Source organism: Stigmatopora nigra, chromosome 6, assembly GCF_051989575.1.
Source record: "Stigmatopora nigra isolate UIUO_SnigA chromosome 6, RoL_Snig_1.1, whole genome shotgun sequence".
Classification (NCBI taxonomy): domain Eukaryota; kingdom Metazoa; phylum Chordata; class Actinopteri; order Syngnathiformes; family Syngnathidae; genus Stigmatopora; species Stigmatopora nigra.
The window spans coordinates 1961548-1986458 of NC_135513.1; the positions used below are offsets into that span (position 1 = coordinate 1961548).

General features: G+C 44.8%; 1 protein-coding gene across 19 annotated transcripts in view; it reads right to left on the reverse strand.

Annotated features, from left to right (window-relative positions):
• LOC144198439 (P2X purinoceptor 3-like) overlaps positions 1–24911 on the reverse strand; it is a 205747-nt gene that overhangs the window by 161618 nt on the left and 19218 nt on the right. For 18 of the 19 annotated variants that reach the window (XR_013326709.1, XR_013326710.1, XR_013326711.1 and 15 more), the window contains 4 exons: positions 19231–19366; positions 18421–18492; positions 12750–12819; positions 12582–12675 (listed from right to left, as the gene is read on the reverse strand). Coding sequence is in view for 16 of the 19 variants with exons in the window: in XM_077719457.1 (XP_077575583.1) it covers positions 12582–12675; positions 12750–12819; positions 18421–18492; positions 19231–19366 (372 nt within the window). In the remaining 3 variants the exon portion in view is untranslated. The remainder of the gene's footprint in view (positions 1–12581; positions 12676–12749; positions 12820–18420; positions 18493–19230; positions 19367–24911) is intronic. The other variant, XM_077719453.1, reaches the window with a different exon arrangement.

Below are 24911 nucleotides of genomic sequence, written 5' to 3' on the forward strand. Positions count from 1 at the left end.
TGTGTGTGTAAAACTAATTTTGGATTGGATTGTTATCAATGTTCGATTATTGATGCCTTCATCCAAATAGCAAGAGTAATATGTTAAAGTCAGTATCAGTATTCGATTATTAATGTCTGGGTGGACATAGGTTGAGGCACGGGAGATTTTTAGTCATTACAGTAAATGTTGGATTGAAGACAACAACAACTAATAGCTGTGTAATTATTTCTCCCTGTGTTTAAAGAAATATGAAAATGCAGGGTGCAACACAGACACACTCAAACACGTTTAATGTAACTTTGCACAAAACTGAATTCTAATTTTGTTTAACATTCTTATACCTTCTGGACCAGTTAGCGGTTTGCCACGCCTCCACCCTCATGTTGGCTATCGATGGGCTGTTTGCTGTTGTATTCCCTTCAAAATATTCCGAAAATGACGCACACAAATGTCCTCACAATAGGATAACGCACGGCCACTTGCCAACGAGAAGTAGTCTTGAATGAGCGATCACGGGAAATAACAGACAATGGAAGGAAAAACAACAGCTCAGCCTACCCACGTATTGATTGTGGGTAATAAAATTTTATTTTGAGAAAGGGTGCCATTGGCTATCGGTGTTGTGTGCATGAGTATACTTAATTACCCAGAAAGCCCTTTTTTTTGCCCACAAATGTGCGTAGTGCATTTTCTGGTCCATGTGTAGGAGAAACTTGTGTGAAGAAACTGTCCAGTGCTCGTAGATATCTGTTATACAAGAAAGAGATGCAGCAAAAAAACAGTGCGCTACAATGATAAACTGCCTCTTATTTCATGGCCACCAGGCTTTCTCGCATCTCGAAATTTTCCTTGTATCTAGAGCTAGTTATTTGCTCAAATTTTTCCTCGTATCTAGAGCATCTCATAGATAGAACTGCTCATATGTAGAGGTACTACAGCTAATGGATAACGATGACATCACAAAAAACGATTATCCATTATTATATTATATTATACCCAACCGTTACAACCCAGAGCAACGAATCAGAACTTGATTTTTTTTATGACTTTGAGACCTTTTTATCAAGCGATGGAAAACACAAGGGTTTCTTAGTATAAAATCACTTACAGGTTTATAAAATTGTTTTGTGGTTTGCATTTTAAGAAAAAAAAATCAGCAATTCCGACAAAAACATTACAGAAACTACCTATGGATTTGACGGCTATGTCTAGATTTAAAAAATATTGGAGAAAGGCATCCATCTCAAATGCACGCTTTTGTCGTTTATGACCATGACTAATTTCAATGCCTACATTTCTGGGTTTTGAGGATAAGGTGAAAGGTCACTTTCCGCACACAACGCCCAAATTTTATGTGTAACATATGTTGGTCATTGAAAGAGTAAAATTCCTCGATTGGTATCATGGAGCATAAAATGGTGTTTTTTTATTTAATTAAGAGGCTTTGAAATATTGTCAAAATGATGTGGACATTCTGGCTAAAGGTGTCAGGCCTCTGAGCAGACTTGTGGCTGGGTGTGCCTGTCACCTAATCACAGGCCCAGCCCCTAACGAGCGGAGTCATGCTAGGTGGAAGCCATCAGCCATTAAACGGTGTATAAGGCCACCAGAAACCCGACCATGCTGCTGGATCGTCCTATCAGTTTACTGTAAAGTACCCTCTCACATTTTCTATTGCTTATGTGTAGACCAACAACCTCTTTTTGTACTCAGGAATTCGACCACACCAAACCCTACAAACCAAGGAACGGAATTAGGATCAACGAAACAAAGATGACGGAAAAGGACAACAGACCAAAATTACAGAACCAAGACAACGCTGCCGACCCGGAACCCGCCAGTGGTTGCCGGCCACGTGACTAGCCAAATAAAGGTTTTTGGAAAAGTACTACGTTTAACCCTCGCCTGCTTTGGGGTCCGCACCCAGATCGTAACAAAAGGGTGTGAGAAATTCAGGGAGGCATTTTTAAAAGAAACGGATGGAGATCCTAGCAATTCTATCAATATCACACAAAATTCCTACCACTCGGCACTGGCTATCACCTCACCTGATAATTATAGATGTCAGCACATAGCCTTCTCACACACTTTCATTGAGTAGAGTAGCGTGAATGGCGCATAGCCCCGGGCTGTTCTTCCACCACACACTAAACACTGGTAAAAAAAAGTCGTGGGGTACTTTGTGGATGTTTACGCCGTAGGGGTGGATGCATGCCTTAGCATTTTGAAAACTAGCCGCAACATATCCAAAAAGTCCATGAATACTTTTCTCAAAGGGAAAGAGGAAGCCTCTGGCTTTCCGCCCAACATTGTCCCTCACCGTACACATCAGGGGAGTCAATTAAACTCTGCAGCCATCAAAATTAAACACATGAAGAGGGAAGTTGTGAAACTATTTTAACAGTTTATGGGGTAAATATGGACAGGTGTAACCTGAATCAGACACATTTTTTTAAAAACCACTGATGACTTTTTCAAAATCATTTTTGCAGGTTTGTATGAGATCAAATACTATGACTTAATTAACAGCCATGATTCAGTAAAACTTTAACAAGAACAACATTGTTCATCCGACCCCTTATTCCATTGTGTTCATCGCCTGTATGACAACTCCGTATGTTCAATTAATCATGTACGTATATCTGGAGAAGTTACAAGAATGAATTTTGTACACCGGTTTGCATAGTCGATAGTCACTCTGATGCAGGTGGTCAGAGAAGGTGAGAGCCTTGTCCCGACCGTGTCGGGAAAAACACACGAAATAAAGAAACATCTCAACATACCATCGCATGTGACACAAACTATTTTCAATTGAAAAAATGTGTAATTGGTGAAAAGTTTTGAGCGGTTTATGACAAACGTTGTTCGTAGCTCCGGCCTCACCACTTTAGTTTGGCCTTGAAGTGTGTGTCTGCATTGGTATGCGTTGATGTTTATATTTCTCCTAAAAAGGGCCTGTTATGGCATTTAAAGGGTACAACTGCAGATTGATGTCGCCTCATTCACACAGGTTGGTGTGTTTTGAGTGGGACCCTCTCATGTGTGTTTTATTATAACGATCTAGGTCCAGGATGATGACTCCAGCCAATTGAAATAAGTTTAAAGTCGTTATTCAGAGAAAAAATATAAAGTTGTTTGAGGTTACAGGAGTTAACCCAGGGGCAGGCAAACTTTTTTAATTCGCACAAACTGATCCTTCCCTTTGCCGCATCTACAGGTGGAATGAAGAGTTGTGCAAAGAAAAGGCATATGATGACAATTGGTATAAAGCACGAAATAATCAATAAATATGAGAGTGGTGTATGCGTGATGGAACTGGCTCGCTATTACGAGAGGAGCAAGCATCCAAAAAGGTTGGTTAGTGGTCATGTGTTATTTTATTGTAAGGACATTTGTGTGCATCACACTCAATAGGTTCCTTTTAAAAACTCCGACTGAAAGTCAGTGTGGAGGCGAGGCTAAAAGATCAACCCGGTAAAAAAGGTAAAAAAAAATGTTTAAGGAAAATTTGGAATACATTTTTGTGTCAGGTTAGATCAAATGTATTTTTGAGTGTATCTGTATCGTAAACCAAGTTCATGTAAATGTGTTAATGTTGTGTTACGAGCGCGTTGTTGTGCAAAAAAACTCTCTCTCTCCCTTCTCCCTCTATCCCCTCCCGCACTCCACATTGTACAGAATAACTTCTATTTTTAGTATTCAATTTCATACAATTGAAGTTTCTGACTTCGTGTAAAAAACATCTTGAAATGTGTTCACGAATCGGGCCCACTTTGATGTTTGTCTTGTGCATTTAAGAGACATTCTTAAAAGTCGTCAAAGGCAATCGTCTTTGTATCGTTTTTTTCTTCAAAATGTTCATCAACCAGCACCGTAGCAGGTATTGTTATGATCATTTTCTCTCATTTTTGTGTTTTCCCACATCTTTCTTACAAAATGGGGACATGTTGACCAATTTTAAAGGGTTTAGCTGGTATTTTGTGAGGACCGTGGAATGAATTAGAGAATTTACATATAAAGTACTGCTCTACTTATGACATTTTCATGCTTGAAGAAAGTTCCGGAACCAATTAATTTTGTAATTAGCAGTATGACTGTATTACTGTATTGTCTTGTCCTGTGTGTGCTGTTCATTCATTCATCAATTTTCTGAACCACTTTATTCTCACTAGGGTTGCGGGGGATGCTGGAGCCTATCCTAGCTAACTTCAAGCGAGAGGCTGGAGACACCCTGAATCGGTGGCCAGCCGATCGCAGGACACGAGGAGACAGACAACCATCCATGCTCACACTCATACCTAGGGGCAATTTTCAGTGTCCAATCAGCCTACCATGCATAATTTTTGGAATGTGGGAGGAAACCGGAGTGCCCGGAGAAAACCCATGCGGGCGCGTGGAGAACATGCAAACTCCACACAGGTGGACTGGCCCGGATTTGAACCCAGGACCCCAGAACTGTGTGGCCAATGCGATAACCACTCAAGCTTCCGGGCTGCCCAACCTATGTGTTGTTATCTCCAAATTGGACCGTCTGTTCCTGTGTGTGCATGTGTTCTCCTTTGTACCCCTCTATTCTCCTACCTCCTGTGTGTGTGCAGGGTTAGATTGATTGTTGAGACAGTTAAAATTACTGCTATGCACTGAAGGAAAGTTTAACATATAGAAGTAATAATCAAATAACAAATATTAAAGCTGTTGACTTCCAAAAGAGCTGTGTCTGTTTTCTCAAGCAGGGAGATTCTTGAAGCGTAGGTCACCGGTGCGTGTATGAGAGCCCATAATAATGCAGGCGATAACATAAACACAGGATAGCCCTGTCAGCGGAATGACTAAAATTAGGAGGCAGGACACTACCTGATCTTCTTGGAGGAAGGCACGGCATGCTCTAGGACGAAGGACACGAGGTGATGGGCGCTGAGAGGATAGAGGAGGATGGGCCTTTCCTTTGTCATCAAGTTGTATTATGGCGCTTGCAGGAGAGACAGACTACAAAATTCCATCCCATCCCGGCTAGGAATAGTATTGGATAGAAATTCTCCAGCGCGCTGTTTGTTACTCCTCTGTCATGTCAATAAATTCTGTTGACTGAGTTGTCTTGCTGGAGTTCTTATATGGAATGAACACGCATGGAACCTTATGAAATAAGGAGTCAACAGTTGATTTTAGGGTTCCAGTAGCGGGCAGGTGGAATGTGTGACAGCTGTTTTTAGTATAAATTAACATCACTGCAGACTGACCAACAGAAACTTTCATATACCTTCATGTACAAAAGTTGTATGCATGTTTGCTTTAAAGGGAATTGTTTTGACATTGAGTGTTCTATGTAAAACTGAATTTCTTTGTTAAGTGGTGAATCAAGAGACGAGTTTGACGACATCCACAAGTTTTAGTAAGTAATAAAGGACTGTGGTAAATGCTTATGTGGGAATGTGGTCTTATTGGTTGTTTTAAATATAAGATAATGTACTCTCGACCTGGTGATGTAGAAGAATGAATGTGAACTTTTTAAGTCATGTTTATTTTATAGTAATGTGGTAACATTAAACCAGAATATGTTACGATCCCGTCGCGTAGTGCGACGCGATCGGGGGGGAAGGTGAACCCAGGTGCGGAGTCGCCGAAGCAAATGGAAAAGGGGAGGCAAATATGTTGCTCCTGTTGCTTGGTTTAATAAACTGGAAAAACATAACATAAACAACTTAGCTTGATCACTTACTACTACAGAAAAGAAACATGCAGCGTGGCGTGGCGTCAAGTGAACGGCATGACAAACATGGAAACACAGGGAATGAAACCAGACGATCCGACAAACATTCAACAAACTCATAATGCTTAAATAGCCAGGAAAACATAATCACCTAATTGCCACGGCTGATAACAATCATGACATCATGCCAGGAGGGGCCACCCAACCACTCCTGACGGTCATGACATCATGCCAGGAGGGGCAACCAAGCCCCTCCTGACAGAATATTCAAATTGTTTGGGGAAGCGATGGTGTTTTGCACAAAAGACAATGAACCATGGCAAGTTAATATTGAAAACATTAGATAAAATCAATAAGGCAACAGTAGGGAGGGAAAATTCAGGACAAAAGACGAAAAACTAATAAAAGGGATAAACTAAAATGGCATCAGCATATTTAAAAGCATTGTGTTATCCCAGCCCTCTGCCAGTGATGGTACGTTTTTTATTTTGTGTCCAACACTTTCAGAGCAGTAAGACATGTGTAATATGATCAATGTTTCAAAATAATTTTGCTGATTCAGGCATTAGTTTGTTTCTAAAGAACCTAAAGTTGGGCAAGATAAATTTAACTATATTCATTGATTTTTCTTTTTGTTATTTAAAAAGTTTAAAAAGTTGTGAGTCAAGAATGATTCATCAGTATTTAAATTCTTGGACTACATTGTTTTAGATTAGACAAAAACATCGGGATCACTGTCAGTTGTCACCCTTCTAGTGAAGGACACACAGGCAGTTTTGCGTTTGATTAAACATAGCTTGGGATTTTTCAAACCGGGCATACACACGCTTGCCATAGGCATAAAAGGTGCATCATCTCCTTCGCCTTTCGTGTTGCTCTGATGCTCCCATCACTCTGGAACAAGACAAATCTGCACTAATTAGATTTTACCATCTCAATGCAAGATCTTGATGAAAATTACCACTAGGTGATAATACATTTTATCAAAACAATGCCAACAGCAAGAAGCAATCCAACACGTTAGAGTAAAGAGTCCTGCTTTTGGGGTGGTGACTTATTGGTGGTTGTGAATAGTACAGTATTCCCTCGCTTAACGCGGTTAATGGGCACCAGACCCCCCGCAATAGCTGCCTATCCGCGAAGTAGGCGGGCCCCTTAAAAAATGTTTCAAGAAACCTGTGCACAAAACCACCACCAGGCTAATATGCTGTTCATTCAGGTGTTTTATTCCACATTAGAATGCAGGTGTTATGTTGTACCTGCACCTGCACCTGTACCTGTACCTGTATCTGTATCTGTATCTGCAGCTGTGGCTAATTAGGTGATTAGGTTTTCCTGGCGATTTAAGCATTATGGTTTTTGTTGAAGGGTTGTCGGATAATTTGGTTTGTTCCCCTGAGTTTCCACGTTTGTCATAACATTCTATAGACGCCACGCTGCATGTTTCATTTCTGTATTAGTAAGTTTTCAAACCAAGTTGTTTATGTTAAATTGCCGAGTTGTTTATGTTAAGTTTTTCCCTTAATTAAACCAAGCAACAAATGCAACGCAACTGCCTCCCCTTTTCCATCGGCGTCTCTGCACCTGGGTTCACCTTCGCCCCCGATCGCGTCGCATTACGTGACGGGATCGTAACAGTACGATCCGACCAACATGGACCCAGCACAGCGCCGCCCACACTCGCGCCGACGCGCTCGGCGACGCCAACCATCCACCTCGAAGACACCGGACTGCTTGGAGTGTATAAGAAACCTCTCAGAATCTTTTAGGAGTTTTATAATGAACACACCGTGGTGTGGGGCTCTCAGGCACATCATTGCTGGAGATGAGTCTCAGCTGGTAGGAGAGTTAGATACGCATTTCACTCCTACGCCCCCCCACCGCTATGCCCGTCGCACTGGGAAGCCCAAACAGTTTAATCATGATGCCCAGGTGCGTACAACCACCAGAAATCGCCCAATTTATCTTATGCCTATGACCAGCGGATTTGTTTCATCATGGAGGGAGCCTGGAGATTCTGGAGGGGAGGACGTCCGTGAGGAAATTGATTTTTTCGCTGGTGTTTCGGAATCCGATAGTGAATTCTTCGACCAATTCGGACCCCGAGACCCTCCACTGGAAGAGGAGTACCCCTACTTTTTCCCCGACAATTCCTACTCCAAACACCCCGACCAGCAATTGCAGAGGGGGCTGACCACCTATTATGGGCCACAACGTGATGGCGGGGCTGCTGTGCAATCCTCCCAGGGGAGGCGCCGAGCGCCACGACGTAGAACAAAGCAAAAGGAATGCCTGGACACTCAAACCACTGTGCAAGCTCCTCGCCCGACCTCGTCCATCCAAGCTCCTTGCCCGACCTCGTCCGTCCAAGCTCCTCGCCCGACCTCGTCCGTCCAAGCGCTTCGTCCGACCTCGTCCGCCCAAGCTCTTCGCCCGACCTCGTCCGCCCAAGCTCTTCGCCCGACCTCATCTGTCCAAGCTCCTCGCCCGACCTCGTCCGTCCAAGCTCCTCGCCCGACCTCGTCCGTCCAAGCTCCTCGCCCGACATTGTCCGCCCAAGCTCTTCGCCTGATCTCGTCTGTCCAAGCTCTTCGCCCGACCTCGTCTGTCCAAGCTCTTCGCCCGACCTCGTCTGTCCAAGCTCCTCGCCCGACCTCGACCACGCACTTCCAAGTGCCCGAAGTTACTCGGCCAATCACGCTGTTCCAGTTTCTCCAAGAAACTCAGCTGACCTCGCCGTTCCAAGTGGCCGAAGTTACTCGGCCGACCACGCCTTTCCAAGTGTCCGAAGTTACTCGGCCGACCACGCCTTTCCAAGTGGCCGAAGTTACTCGGCCGACCACACCTTTCCAAGTGGCCGAAGTTACTCAGCCGACCACGCCTTTCCAAGTGGCCGAAGTTACTCGGCCGACCACGCCTTTCCAAGTGGCCGAAGTTACTCGGCCGACCACGCCTTTCCAAGTGGCCGAAGTTACTCGGCCGACCACGCCTTTCCAAGTGGCCGAAGTTACTCGGCCGACCACGCCTTTCCAAGTGCCCGAAGTTACTCGGCCGACCACGCCTGTCCAAGTGCCCGAAGTTACTCGGCCGACCACGCCTTTCCAAGTGGCCGAAGTTACTCGGCCGACCACGCCTTTCCAAGTGCCCGAAGTTACTCGGCCAACCACGCCTGTCCAAGTGCCCGAAGTTACTCAGCCGACCACGCCAGTCCAAGTGCCCGAAGTTACTCGGCCGACCACGCCAGTCCAAGTGCCCAAAGTTACACGGCAGACCTCGCTGTTCCAGTTGCCCCAAGATAATCGGCCGACCTCGCTGTTACAGTTGCTCCAAGAGACTCAGCCGACCTCGCCGTTCCAAGTGGCCGAAGTTACTCGGCCGACCACGCCTTTCCAAGTGCCCGAAGTTACTCGGCCGACCACGCCTTTCCAAGTGCCCGAAGTTACTCGGCCAACCACGCCTGTCCAAGTGCCCGAAGTTACTCGGCTGACCACGCCAGTCCAAGTGCCCGAAGTTACTCGGCCGACCACGCCAGTCCAAGTGCCCAAAGTTACACGGCAGACCTCGCTGTTCCAGTTGCCCCAAGATAATCGGCCGACCTCGCTGTTACAGTTGCTCCAAGAGACTCAGCCGACCTCGCCGTTCCAAGTGGCCGAAGTTACTCGGCCGACCACGCCTTTCCAAGTGCCCGAAGTTACTCGGCCGACCACGCCTTTCCAAGTGCCCGAAGTTACTCAGCCGACCACGCCTTTCCAAGTGCCCGAAGTTACTCGGCCAACCACGCCTTTCCAAGTGGCCGAAGTTACTCGGCCGACCACGCCTTTCCAAGTGCCCGAAGTTACTCGGCCAACCACGCCTGTCCAAGTGCCCGAAGTTACTCGGCCGACCACGCCAGTCCAAGTGCCCGAAGTTACTCGAAAAGTACTCCCGCAAAGTACTCCCGTTGCCACTGGGAATGCCAGTCGCACCCGTACCGAAGCCACGGACCAGGCTTCCGGTGACGGACGGCCATTCTAGCACCGCTCTGCCAAGCACCGCTCTGCCAAGCACCGCTCTGCCAAGCACCGCTCTGCCAAGCACCGCTCTGCCAAGCTCCGCTCTGCCACGCACCGCTCTGCCACGCACCGCTCTGCCACGCACCGCTCTGCCACGCACCGCTCTGCCACGCACCGCTCTGCCACGCACCGCTCTGCCACGCACCGCTCTGCCACGCACCGCTCTGCCACGCACCGCTCTGCCACGCACCGCTCTGCCACGCACCGCTCTGCCACGCACCGCTCTGCCACGCACCGCTCTGCCACGCACCGCTCTGCCAAGCACCGCTCTGCCAAGCACCGCTCTGCCAAGCACCGCTCTGCCAAGCACCGCTCTGCCAAGCACCGCTCTGCCAAGCACCGCTCTGCCAAGCACCGCTCTGCCAAGCACCGCACTGCCAAGCACCGCTCTGCCAAGCACCGCTCTGCCAAGCACCGCTCTGCCAAGCACCGCTCTGCCAAGCACCGCTCTGCCAAGCACCGCATCGCTCTGCCCAGCGCCTGCCCGTCCGGCTCCTGCCCGCTCTGCCAAGCACCGCTCTGCCCAGCGCCTGCCCGTCCAGCTCCTGCCCGCTCAAAAGTGGCGACAATGCTCCAGCGCCCCTGGAAGACGAGGGCGGCAACTTCGAGAGTGGCAATGCGCCGGCACCCCTGGAAGAAGGGGCCGGTGACGTCAAGAGTGGTAATTCGTCGGTGCCCCTGGAAGAATGGGCCGGAAACGAGACGAGGCTGTGTGCCCCAGTGCCCCTGGAGGACGGGGCCAGTGACGTCAAGAGTGGTGATTCGCCGGCGCCCCTGGAAGACAGGGGTGGCGACTTCGAGAGTGGCAATTCGCCGTTGCCCCTGGAGGACGGGGCCGGTGACGTCAAGAGTGGTAATTCACCGGTTCCCCTGGAAGAAGGGGCCGCCGACGTCAAGAGAAGCAATGCTCCGGGTTCCCGGGAGGAGGGAGTTGGCGACCCCCCGAGCAACCAGGGTAAGGTGCCCGACCGTACTAAACTTCTGGTGTCTCCTAAAGGCAGGCGGCTTGGCCAAGACTTAAAGGACTAGCTGGGACGCCTGCCGGACCGGCCACGATTACGCCTTGTCATCGGCCGGCGCGGACTTCCGCCGGACCTGCCATTGCCTCGTCTCGTTTCTGACCGGCGTGGACGCCCGCCGGGTCAACCACCGCCTCGTCTCGTTTCTGGCCGGCGCGGACGCTCGCCGGACCGACCACTGCCTCGTCACGTTCTTGGCCGGCGCGGACGCCCGCCAGAGTTGCCACTGCCCCGTCTTGTTTCTGGCCGGCACGGACGCCCGCCGGACCGACCACTGCCTCGTGTCGTTTCTGGCCGGCGCGGATGCCCGCCAGACCTGCCATTGCCTCGTCTCGTTTCTGACCGGCGCGGACGCCCGCCGGGTCAACCACAGCCTCGTCTCATTTCTGGCCGGCACGGACGCCCGCCGGATCGACCACTGCCTCGTCACGTTCTTGGCCGGGGCGGACGCCCGCCAGACTTGCCACTGCCCTGTCTCGTTTCTGGCCAGCACGGACGCCCGCCGGACCGACCACGGCCTCGTCTCGTTTCTGGCCGGCACGGACGCCCGCTGGACCTACTACTGCCTCATCTTGTTTCAGGAGGGCACGGACGCCCGCCGGATTGACCTCTCTTTCGTCCTTCGTTCATGGGTTGGTGTGGAAGACCCACGGACAATGCTAGGTTTCCCACCCGCCCTCCCTGCTTGTTCTCGTTTCTCATGTTAGAATTGACCTTGGAACGTCTAGGATCCGTCCTTTAGAGGGGAGGTACTGTCAGGAGTGGCTTGGTTACCCCTCCTGGCTTGATGTCATGATTGTTATCAGCCGTGGCTATTTGGGTGATTAGGTTTTCCTGGCTATTTAAGCATTATGGTTTTTGTTGAAGGGTTGTCGGATCATCTGGTTTGTTCCCCTGAGTTTCCACGTTTGTCATAACATTCTATTGACGCCACGCTGCATGTTTCATTTCTGTATTAGTAAGTTTTCAAACCAAGTTGTTTATGTTAAATTGCCAAGTTGTTTATGTTAAGTTTTTCCGTTAATTTAACCAAGCAACAAATGCAATGCAACTGCCTCCCCTTTCCCATCGGCGTCTCCGCATCTGGGTTCACCTTCCCCCCCAATCGCGTCGCATTACGCGACGGGATCGTAACAATATACAGTAAAAAGGATGACCTTCGTCATTGTCACCGTCGTCTTCTTCCTCATCTATAACGTTGTCGTCGTCGTCACCACCCTCAGGCACCATAGCATCAAACAAAGATTTAGCCTTACTTCGGGTTAAGTTTCCATCCAGGCTGATTTGCTTCGCCCTACAATCACGGATCCAAATAACCAGTGCATGGAGAGCGTTTGGGAGGCATCACGAAGGGCTTCACAAAACTTTTACATTTAACTTGGCGTGAAGCGTACTGGATAGCACGAGATTAGCGTGGACTGAGAATGGGCATCGGGAGAAGCTTGGGCTTTCATGGTGAATGGGCCAATGGGGAGTCGAGTATATTCAGTGAGCATTCAGCTGGCCAATCAGCTTGTGTTTATGCCTGTGATGCCCCGTGATGCTTTGCGCATACGTGCATTCTTTGTGTTTTAAAATTTTGTAAAATGATGCAATTACTAATTCTAATTTAATATTTTGTTTCCACATCTTGTAAAATGATGTAATTTATAATTTCAATTTAATATCTTTAATTTTTTTTTCTCCAGAAAAAAATCTGCGAAGCTTTGCGTCCGCGTCAACTGAAGCGCGAAGTAGCGGGGGAACACTGTATCTTGGGTTTTGGTTGTATGTGAGCGAAATTAACATATACAGTACATTTGTAAACTCAGAGTATCTTACGTTTTTATGGTATCAATCTCAGCAGGACACCACCCTTTAATTTCACATGTCTTAATTGTGTCTTTGAAAGGAACACATCTCCCTGTAAGAATTCCTGCATTGCAAAAAGAATAAAAAAGACAATTTTATTTCATACACTGAATTGCAAGCAGGAACTCACCAACTCACCATAACTTCCTGGTTTGTTAACAAGCCATGTGCAGTTGCTATTGTGGGTACAAATATATTTATCCACACTCTGTGAAAAAAAGGTAATTAATGCTTCAAAAATTAATGTTCCACTCTATAAATGGGTATCAAAGAATTGCGGTTTTATTTATTCACCAGATCTATTGCATATATTTTTATTTTTGACTTGGAAATTGGTTTCAGAAGATCATATTTTTTTTAGACAAAGGTACTTTAATTACCATTGTTTCATGCATAACAGCAGAGCTGCCAACCTCCGTCGACCCTGCTTCAGGAGTACCCTTGTCCCATTTCCGGAGGATTTCCGGTGTGAATGTGATTCACGCAAAATCGATATAAAATGTAAAAAAAATAAGCATACTACACTCAGGAAACGATATTTTAACAATCAATTGCAAGACTTTTGATCATCCTTAACAACTATTGGGATGTGTTGACATGGTAAAAGCTAGGGACACATATATCAAGGCTACTCGCATTGGCCAGTCAGATCAGATCAATAGGTAAGACGGCGGTGCCTTAGGTAAGATGGTGGCGCCCTAAGTAAGATGGTGAAGCTCTGAGTGGGCAGTGACAGGCACAAGTGAGTTTTTTCACGTTTGATGCAAGATTTTTGAATTTCATCACGGTATTTGAGAAGAGAGCTGCTCTAGAGGAACTGTTTCATAACATCCTGGAGCATCATGACGAGTACGACGAGGAGTCTGTGCGGTGTGCTGATGGATTTAAAGCACGTCTGGATGATTCAGAATTTTGTTTTTTGCTTCAAACATTTAATGGCATTTTTGAGCATTCAGACATGCTTTTTTCAATACTACAAAACAACAAACTGGATGAACAGTTTTGTCTTTCAAGAGTAAATGAGTTTTGTGACACTGTTGAACGCGACAGGAGCCGATATGAGGAAATCTATGAGGCCACCGAACGCAATGCGGGTGCTCCAAGCGCACGAAGAGGTCAAGCGCAACATTCTCGCGCGCACTACCAACAACTTCACGACAGGATTCTGGACAATATTATTTGCCTAGTCGCGGACCAGATTTCCAGACCACGAAAGACTGATGTTTCACTCCCTCCTCGATTCGCAGATGTTTCGGGAATGCCAGGAAACTTTCCCACATGCAGCCTTCTCCAGCACTTTTCAATCTGCCTCGGCTAAGAACAGAACTGATTGTATTGTATGCCATTTGCAATCCATCTCATGCAAGCAGATGAACCAATGACTTTTTCAGACTTTATAACAAAACTACAAAGCTTTGAAGACAGAAAATGCGTGCTACTATGGCAGAGAAGGACAATGTGAGGAGTGTGGCGCACGTGGACACCATCGGGGAGGGACACTCGGGAGGTCGTGTCCAGGTGAACGTGGTGGTGGGGGAGCTGAACGGCTGGCAGTGGAGGTGGTGTGCTACAGGAGTGGTCTTAAAGGACACATTACCCGTGCTTGTGACCAGAAGTTGTGGTGCAGCGACCGCAAGAGCTCCACACACTGGGATTCCACATGCAGGAGGAGGCAGCGTCGAGACTGGGAGACGCACGCAAATGTATCGCCGAGAAGGATGGCGAAGAAGGTGCATTTAACTTTCGAGTGAAAAATGGGGCAGAGTTCCAGCCAAGCCGAGGTGTTGACGTGAGGGGCCCGATGGTCAACATCGTCAAATTCAAGAACTTCGACTAGCAGTTCCAGACTGGGTCACACTCTTTAGAGCTGGCTGATGGCACTTGCTGCAAGGCTATTGCAGAACGACGGGGAGATGCAGAGGTCGATCTGACAGAGAACCCAAGGCCGCCAACTCAAAACAACACTGAAACAAGCGCTGACAATCCCTCCTATCCTCAAGATATTATCTCCGTAAGATCAGCAAACGGCAGCAGAGCAACGGTGATGTTCAAGAAGTGAGAGGACATCCTCATTCACAAAGATAGTATGAAATTCCACATTAATAAACACGACAGATTTTATTATTGGCACACAGTAGCGGGAAATGACAATGTAAAGTGTGATGATACCAAGGGATGTTTTGATTTGCAAACATGGCATGAAATTATGGGACACTAACTATGATGATATTCAGAAAATACAGCAAGCTGTGGAAGGTATGGAGATAAAAACTGAAAACTAACAATACCCACATTATGATGTGTGCACACAAGAACAAATTTGTGACCAGGAACAGAGACTCTGGCGTGAGGGCTAAGCCCTACTTGAGCTATTATATACATATTTAGCAGGGGCTATCCAGCCTCAGTCCAGAGAGGGGTACAAATGTCATCATATATCTCATTTACTGATGAGTTTTGAAGTGCAGTATTTGTGTATTTCCTGAAACATAAGAATGACACAAGTAGATAAGCCACTGAGAGGTTCCTTGGTCACATGGTATGGGAGATTAAAAGTCTTAGATCTGATTGTGGTACTGAATACACTGGCCAAAGTGTTAAGTCTTTAATAATTAAAAATGGTATTAAACACAAGACCTAAACACCATATTTGCCACACAGAAATGGAACTGCTGAGAGAAATTGGCGAACACTTTTTGACATGGTCCGGCCGGCGTATGATATTTGAAACTGGGCTTGCTTCCGAAATTTCTGTGGCTTTATGCTGCACAAACGGCGGCCATAATTAGAAACAAACCAAACCATAATTTTAACAAACGCATAAAACAGACTCCAGCAGAGTCGGTGGAATTGAGGAGGTCTTCAAAGTATGCGGCCCACTGATTCTCAGCATCCCGAGTCGAGGTCAGCAGCGCCGTTTGCCCAGTATACACTGTGTCGCCGGTCTTTTTGTCGCCGGTCTTTTGGTCGCCGGTCTTTTGGTCGCCGGTCTTTTGGTCGCCGGTCTTTTGGTCGCCGGTCTTTTGGTCGCCGGTCTTTTGGTCGCCGGTCTTTTGGTCGCCGGTCTTTTGGTCGCCGGTCTTTTGGTCGCCGGTCTTTAGGTCGCCGGTGGCAGGGTTTACTGTTGAAACCAGCTTTCAAAATTAATGTAAATTAATGTAATTAAAATCATGAGAGAGTTTAATATCTAAGAGAGAGAATTTAATATCTTAGAACTGTTTAATATCTAAGTACTGTTTAATATTTTAACATTTAAGTACTGTTTAATATATAAGTACTGCTTAATATCTAAGTACTGCTTAATATCTAAGTACTGTTGAAACCAGCTCTCAAAATTATATTAATGAGGGAGAGTTTAATATCTAAATATCTACTGTTTTCAACAGTACTTGGATATTAAAGAGTACTTAGATATTAAAGAGTACTTAGATATTAAAGAGTACTTAGATATTAAAGAGTACTTAGATATTAAAGAGTACTTAGATATTAAACAGTACTTAGATATTAAAGAGTACTTAGATATTAAAGAGTACTTAGATATTAAAGAGTACTTAGATATTAAAGAGTACTTAGATATTAAAGAGTACTTAGATATTAAAGAGTACTTAGATATTAAAGAGTAATTAGATATTAAAGAGTACTTAGATATTAAAGAGTACTTAGATATTAAAGAGTACTTAGATATTAAAGAGTACTTAGATATTAAAGAGTACTTAGAGATATTAAACTCTCTCTATTAGATATTAAAGAGTACTTAGAGATATTAAACTCTCTCTTTTAGATATTAAACACTCTCATGAATATAATTGCTCGTTTCAACAGTAAACTCTGTCACCATTTGACCGGCGACCAAAAGGGACCAAAAGACCGGCAACCAAAAGGGACCAAAAGACTGGCGACCAAAAGACTGGCGACCAAAAGACCGGCGACCAAAAGACCAGCGACCAAAAGACTGGCGACCAAAAGACCGGCGACCAAAAGACCAGCGACCAAACGTCCGAGCACCCACCGATTCATCTCATCACTTTTATGGACAGAATAACTAGGCGCAGCCCTGGCATTGAAGAGGTCAAATTTGCCTCAGTTGCATCCCTGCTTTTTGCAGATGATGTGGTGCTGTTGGCTTCATCAGGCAGTAATCTCCAACTCTTGCCGGAATGATTTCGCAACCGAGTTTGATACGGTCGGGATGAGAATCAGCACCTCCAAATCTGAGACCCTGGTCCTCAGTCTGAAAAAGGTAGCATACCCTCTCCGGGTCAAGAGTTAAGTCCTTCCCCAGGTGGAGGAGTTTAAGTATCTTGGGGTCTTGTTCATGAGTGAGGGAAGAATCGAGGAGAACGACAGGAGGATCGGTGCGGCGTCTGCAGTGATGCTGAGTCTGTACCGATCCATCTTGGTGAGGAAGGATCTGAGCCAAAAGGCGAGGCTCTCTCTTTACTGGTCGATCTACATTCCCACCCTCATCTATGGTCACGAGCTGTGGGTCATGACCGAAAGAACAAAATCCCAAATAGAAGCGGCTGAAATGAGTTTCCTATGAAGGATGTCCGGAATTTTCCTTTAGAGATAAGGTGAGAAGCTCGGTAATCTGGGAGGGGCTCGGAGTAGAGCTGCTGCTCCTCCAGATCGAGAGGAGCCAGATAAGTTGGCTCGGGCGTCTGATCAGGATGCCCCCTGGACGCCTCTCCAGGAGGTGTTCTGGGCATGTCCCACTGGGAGACCACGTGGCGGACCTCAGACACGCTGTGGAGACTATGTCTCCCAGGCTGTCAGAGAACACCTGGGGATACTCCCGGAAGAGCTGGATGAAGTGGCTGGGGATAGAGATGTCTGGGTTTTCCTGCTGAAACTGCTGCCCCCATGACCCAACTTTGGATAAGCGGAAGATAAGATGACCACATGTGTAATGTTAATGTGTTTGAGCAACACAGTAAGAAAAAATGGTGTGCTCTTAATTGTAGTTTTATTTTGAAGGTGAACTATTTTTTCCTTGAACTAGTGGATTACAATGTGGGCCACCGGTGAGTGGGCATTGCCTACTAAACAATTCAATACAATGGGGAGTTCGCTGATGGGAAAGAGAGAAATAGAGAGAGAGAGAGAGGCTAGACGGATGTGCTCGTAACATATCATAAACTTTAAATTCAACTGAAATGAACTTAGATTCACACACGCTTAAAAAAAGTTTTAACCTTGCGGTACACTAAATTTAAACCTTCTTGTGCAATAACCAAGGCAAAGAGGGTAATGTATTCTACCGCGGCTTTCGGGGTGAACTTCCTGCTCCTCCATACGTATTGGTGAGCCAGCTTAGTCACATGTAGACCAATGATTTTCGATTATTTCATGCTTAATATCGATTGTCGTCATTCGCCTTTTCTTTGCACTACCCCTCATTGTGTTTCTCTTAATTCTGTACTGACTAATGCAAATAAAACACACTGCACTGAAATCATAAGCAGCCTCTCGTGGGCTGACCACCTGCCAGTCTTAAATGCTTGTATCTCCAAATTTGTCTCATAACTCAAGGTAAATATTTTCTTGGAATTTTACTCGTATCACAAATTGTTTGGATGTCAAGGTATTACTTTATATTACACAGCGTGCTAGATGTTATTCACATGTTGGAACATTTCTGAGCACACTAATTTCTCGCAGTACTGATTGGCAAGCGGGACATAACATTGTGTATACACATGATCAGTCAGTGTGTCTTGAACCCCCACAGTAGAGGCTCCGCCGAACCCATAGGGTTCCATCAAACCCAGGTTATCAATCACTTATCTAAGTATTGACAAGGACTGACCTCTGGACAGTACCCTTGAACTTGGTTTTCTGTTGTTATCATTTTGGTGATGATGCAGAAAACAGAAGCTCCCTAAACAAGTACAAGAGCACATCACTAATTATTATGTCTGTCAGCCCGTGTATACATTATGTTGTAGGTTATATTATTTTATATAAGGCCCTTTTAAACCCTCCTATTTTTCAATTCTGGGCTCAACTGTCTGGCATGCAGGTGCTAAGGCAGTGGAGTCCTTACTTGCTATAGAAGATACCAATGTCTAAAGTAAAGTAAATTTTGTTTGCCCCAGCTTCATCTTATTTGTGAGTATTATATTCATTGTTATATTGAGTATTTATGTTTTGATAACGTTAATTATTTTGGGCTGTATAGGGGGAGTTTAGATAAGTTTAGACACCCCAGGGTGTACATATGGTTTTTTGCACTTATACATGTAGCTTATTTCGGTGTCTAAACTTTTATTCCATCAATTTTCACAGTGGCACCCTTAGGCCATATTTCTTGTATTTTAAGGGTGTTCATTTGAACACCTGTCTGGAGGTGTGGGGGGTTACCTTTTTCATTTAAGGGTGCCACTTTAGTATCCGTTTGCTTCTTTTGCTTGTTGTAACATAGTCCCGGTTTTCTCTCGGCTTTGTTGTTAATACATTTTCATGTAATGTTAATAGCCTTGTGTGTCTGTCTCCTCTTTGGCCGTTTTTTTTTTTTTTTTTGCTGGGGTAGTTGCAACTCCCTGGTACATTTTACCACCAGGGTGAATCGTAACACCAATGGGTTGCTATTTGATGTCAGCAAGTGAATTTTTCATACCTGTGTTGGTGTGACATAGTCGGCAACATCCATCACTTTGTCATTGTAGACTCCAAAACCTTTTACCTTTGTAATCACTGAAGATTCAATTGCTGTGTCCCTCAATTGGTAAGCCTTCTCATAAACAAACACCCACCTGAAATACATATGTAAGAATGCAGCAAAGAAACCGCAAAGGTCACAAGTGGCTGGTAAAGCAAGGACTTATTCAGTCTCAATTATATCAATGTATTTTTTAAATAAAAAAGTGTATTGACCTTATGACATATTTCACATACTGTACAAAAATACTAATGCAACACATTTTGTAATTTCATTTTTCAATGTTCAGTATTTCATTATTTTTCATTGTACAAGTACAACCAACAGAATGCACTTCATGAGCATGACTCATAGTTCAAAAACTTTTATGCAGCCAGGACTAATTCTGTGAAATACTGTTCATAATATGATCACTGGGTTCGTTGTTTGGTGGGATTCTGTCATGAAGCGAGGACAGAACCCAAGAGCAGGAAAAAGGCGACAAACTGTTAAAAATTATTTGCTATAAAAATTAACTTAAAGGTTTCTCTCATATATTCTCTCACCAGAATATAGGATCATTTATGCTTGTAGACTAAAGTGACAGCCACTAATTTGATCATTCTCTCTAGGCGGAATCTTCACAACAATATGTGAAAAACAGCAGGTAGCTCTGGGTGTTTGGTGTATAATCACTTTAGCTGTGTTCTGCCAATTGTGAAGCTTTTACTAATTTGATCATTCCTGGCCTGTCTAGACATCCTGTTCCTTTACTTGAAATAAAGGTGTTATATTTTGAGAATCTTGTACCTCAACAAATATTTCAACGCCCACTGAAAGAATTTAAATATTGGAGTAAGATGACACAAGGGGGGGATTTTCCCAAATAAACCATTGAAAAGTGACCACTGAAGCTGATCTGTGTCTTGTCTGAGTTCTTAATAATGATAGTGTGACATGCTAAAGTGTTTACGTTATTAATGATTGCATGTTGAGGATCACAACTAGTTTTGGATTGAATGGTTATCAGCAAGAGTAACATGTTTAAAGTATGTATCGGTGTTCGATTATCAATGTCTTGGTGCATATAGTTTGAGACACAGGAGCTTTTCAGTCATTACAGTAAAAGTTGGAGTCAAGACAACACAACTGACCCCTGTATGATTATTTCTCCCTGTGTTTAAAGCAATATGCAAATGCAGGGTGCAACATTTGGAGGCACCGCTGGGATTGCTGCTTAGATGACCAGTGTCCATGACCTACTCACTGAATTCTGTGCCTGCAAAATCCAAACACTACAAACCAGGCAGATGGCAGTGAGGAGAGGTGTTGCTGTTAAGAAGAACTTGAAGCTGGCCAAGCGGAGATCATCAGAGAGACGGTAAAGACGCGCCAGTTCAAAGTTCACTCCTGCACAATCAACAGAACTTCTACAGCGTCGACGAAATGGAGCGGTTACACAAAGAGGTGGTATGAACGTTGAATGACCTGACTGAAAATAACCTGCTAGAAATATGTGATTTTCTTAACATATTAGGAAGTGTTAAACGCAAATCACGTCTATCATTGGTGGCTCACATTGTGAAGCACCTAGATAGAGAAGAACTAGAAGATGAAGAGGATGAAGGCATGTCTGAATTGTTGAAATTGAAAGATAGAATATCAGACATGAAGCAAGAAGTAAAAAGAGATGAAATTGAAAGACCCATATCAAGATGGGAAGAGCCTCCAACAACTTTTCCCCAGCTACGAGCCGCTGTGGACCCTCAAAGGGGTGTGGCTCCCCAGCACCAGCCAAGGCCATACTGGCACAAAGATTTCAAAATTGCCGGTCAAATAGGTGAACCAGGCCAGAAGGACAAGCTGACATTCTTCAGCCAAGTTCATCAAATTGAAAATGGATTGATTAAGGGTTACCAGGATGTTGAATTCATAGATACAGTTATCAGAGCTATCGCCCCCAGTCTACAGTTATGAAATTATTTGGAAGAAAAACCTAACCTCACTCTTCACACGCTCAAACGCATCATATGTGCTCATTGTCAGGAAAGAAGTGCTACCGACCTCTATATGCAGTTAGCTTCAGAGGTGCAGCATATCAAAGAGACTCCTCAAAGTTTCCTAATGCGAGTCTTTGTTGTGAGGCAGAAGGTATTGTTTGCATCCCGAGAAGAAGAATCAGGACTCCAGTATGACCCAAGTTTAGTCAAGCGTATGTGCTTGCACACAATACTTACGAGGCTGCAGAGTGACAGTGGTAGGGTAGATATGCAGCCTCTCTTGCTGGACATCAAGACTTCAGATGAGCTTTTACTAGAGCGGTTAAATGTAGCCTGTGCTAATGCAACGGAAAGGAGAAGTAAAAAGTGAAGTGCCCTACAGGTAGCAACATATGTTAGTAAGGTACAGTCTGAAAACCTATGACCTATGTGGTTTTATTCTGTATTACTATTATAAATATAGTTGTATTAAGTCATTTCTTTCTTAAATCATTCTCTTATTATTCTCAAAGTGTTGCGAGGTCACCAATAACCGCCAAGTCATCTTTAACCTGGACTGCCTGTTCCAGGATGTTTATACAAACAATTCACCCAATCTGAGTCTTCGAGATTCGGTGTTCCCTTTTGTAACGAGGCCATGGCTATTCGGCCAATAACAAGAATGTTGCTTCTGTTATTTACAACATAGCGACTATACCTCGTGACGCACTTCGGGTTTTTCTTTATGTAATTGTTATATGATTCTTAGGTCAAGGGAAGGCATAATTGTTCTAATCCAAATGTTGTTTGGTCTAGTCTCCTGCCTTGTTATTGGTAAAATACTTTGATTGTTATTGTAGTTCCAGATGTTGTTTTTACTCATACGTGATGAAATGATCTACAACTCTGTAAATTGTTTTGATTCATGGCAATAAGAGTCGTACGAAAATGTCTATTCGAGGAGACGTTCTGAAGTTGTAGGAGAAACTCTGGCTTGTTGAATCTCCCCTCTGAGGTTTTATCCGTGATCATTTCTATTTAATTAAATGTCAATAATTGAATGAGATGTCTGCCTGCAGTTATTGATAATTACGAACGAGGGTAATTATTAATGAACCTAACAACCTACCAATTGTCCTGGAAAAGAAAAACCGAAAGTGTTCTCTGAGGTACTTGCGGATTTGACGGAAATTAAGATAAGTGTCGCTTCTCTTAAATATATCAGTGCAGAAATAGCCCAGATCAAAGAGACACTACAGTAGGCTATGTTTAAGCCTCAGTTCTACTTCCCACCCTCAGTTAGGGAGCCTCAGCCACCTTCTGCAAAACAAAATAACTACAGCAAGCCCCCAGCACCCAATTGGAACACTAGTCGCCCTGCTTATGTCCCAAGGAGGTGTTTAGCTTGTCAGCGAGAAGGGCAAGATTTGCCGTGCACACACTGTTATCGCTGTGGGAGTGGAGAACATTTCCAAGCTGGACGTAAAATCCGAAGAGTCAGACCAGCAGAGCTAACTCAGGAAAGGGAAGGTATGGTTCGTGTGCTTTGTGGCTTTGTGTGCAACAGCAGCAGGTGGGAACTCAGGAAAACCTGATGATGGAATTTGCCGATTTAAAGACAAAGATCAGACAACTTAGACAAGAGCCAGAAGAGAGGAATGACTGCTGGACAACAGACACGATAAGGAAAACATGGAGGAAGAAATAAAGAGGCTCCGGCAGGAAAATTTGAAGCTACTTGTAGAAGCCTGTCCAGCCCGTGCCCATCGCGATGAACTGGAAGTGCTGAGAGAACGCGCAATCAAAGCTGACAAGCCAGAGATTCAGGTGGCACGCTACAGGCAGAAAATGCACAAGATGGACTTTTACAAGGCCAAAGTGAAGGAGCTCAAGAAGGATAACAAAATACTGCAGGAAACATCTCAGAGGAGGAGCCTGGAGGCGTCTCAGCACCTAGAAGGCGAGATAGAATAACAATTTAAAGCTAATGACCACTTTCAGGGGCGGCAGACTCGAAGTGAGGAGGTGAGTGAGCAGATCCATAGTCGACTGTTAAATCTGGAGAAGGAGAACCAAAGTCTTCGCCAGACTGTCGAAGAGCTCAGAACTGTCCATATTCACAATAGCATGCAGTCCGACAAACATACTCACTACAGTGAGAAGGATGATGCCTAACAGTCACTTTTGTGTAGTGACTAGAAGTTATTGATAAAGGAAAACATGCCATTTACACAGCCAGTGAAACAGCAAATATTTAATACCTTGCCGCCTGGAGTTTTCACGAGCATCAGCTCACAGAAGAGGATATGAAGCAACAAGTTTGCAAGACTGTTCAAAATAACCAACAAGTGGAGAGATATTTGGAATATACTGATGTCGAGATGACCTTTGTTTTTGTGGGGGAGAATGTGACAGGCTAAAGTGTGTGAGTTAAGCATTATGATAGTGTGAAATGCTAAAGTGTTTAAGTTATTAATGATTGCATGTTGAGGATTACAACTAGTTTTGGATTGGATTGTTATCAGTGTTCGATTATTGATGCCTTCATCCAAATAGCAAGAGTAACATGTTAAAGTATGTATCAGTGTTCGATTATTAATGTCTCGGTGCATATAGTTTGAGACACGGGAGCTTTCCAGTCATTACAGTAAAAGTTGGAGTCAAGACAACACAACTGTTTTTGGTTCATTACACTGAAGCTTAGGTGTCCCCGAACTGACCCCTCTGCACCCCCGCTGAACCCACAAATCATCGCAGTGAAGCGGAGCTTTGCATCGCTTCTTTGATTACACACGCGAGGAGAGTGTTTTCTTTGATGTATGCGGGCACGTCCACCTGTGCATGCGCGGTATATGCGAGATACACGCGCGAGCCATCCGCGAGCGCAGTGTTGCTGGGACGGTCGCCGGAGAGGGCGGGGCCCTGGGACCATCACGGACCATCAAGCATTGAAAAGGCTGTGTAACTTGTTCTTTTGGCCCAGAGCTGTGTGGGAAGCTACTCTGTATTGGTTATATATTCAGAATAAATACTCTGTGGAGAAACCCAGCCCATCTTGGTTGTCTCTTCGAATTTTGAACATGCCTTTTTTAGAACGACAAGCCTGTTATAGTTTAGTATACAGTGTTCTCTCGCTTATCGCGGTTAATGGGGACCGCGACCACCCGCGATAAGTGAATTTCCGCGAAGTAGGGATTCCCCTTCAAAAATGCTTAATTTGAATTTAATTCCAATTTTTTATTTTTATTTTTAAAAATTTTTTTATTATTATTATTTTTTTACCCCCCTGTATACAGTACACCATATAGAATATGGGTGGAGAGAGTGAAATTCATGTTATAACAAAAACAACTGTAAAATATGTTTTTTCAATGTACTATTTGTATTTTTCCCCAAAAAATCCGCGAAGCTCTGAGTCCGCGATAGCTGAACCGCGAAGTAGCGGGGGAACACTGTAGATAGAAAATGTTTTAGTCAGGTGGAGTCAGATATATGGGCTTGTAGTCTAACAAAAGGTATGTTGTTTGTTGTAGAGGCTGATTGAGTGTGAGGTATGCAAAATACAATGTTTAGCATGTGAGAAAGAAGATAATGTTTAGTAATGTTTATTTACTTTTGATGTGTGTGCGTGAATGTGCGAACCTCGGGTGGAGCACATGTAATAGCATTTAACAAGCTACC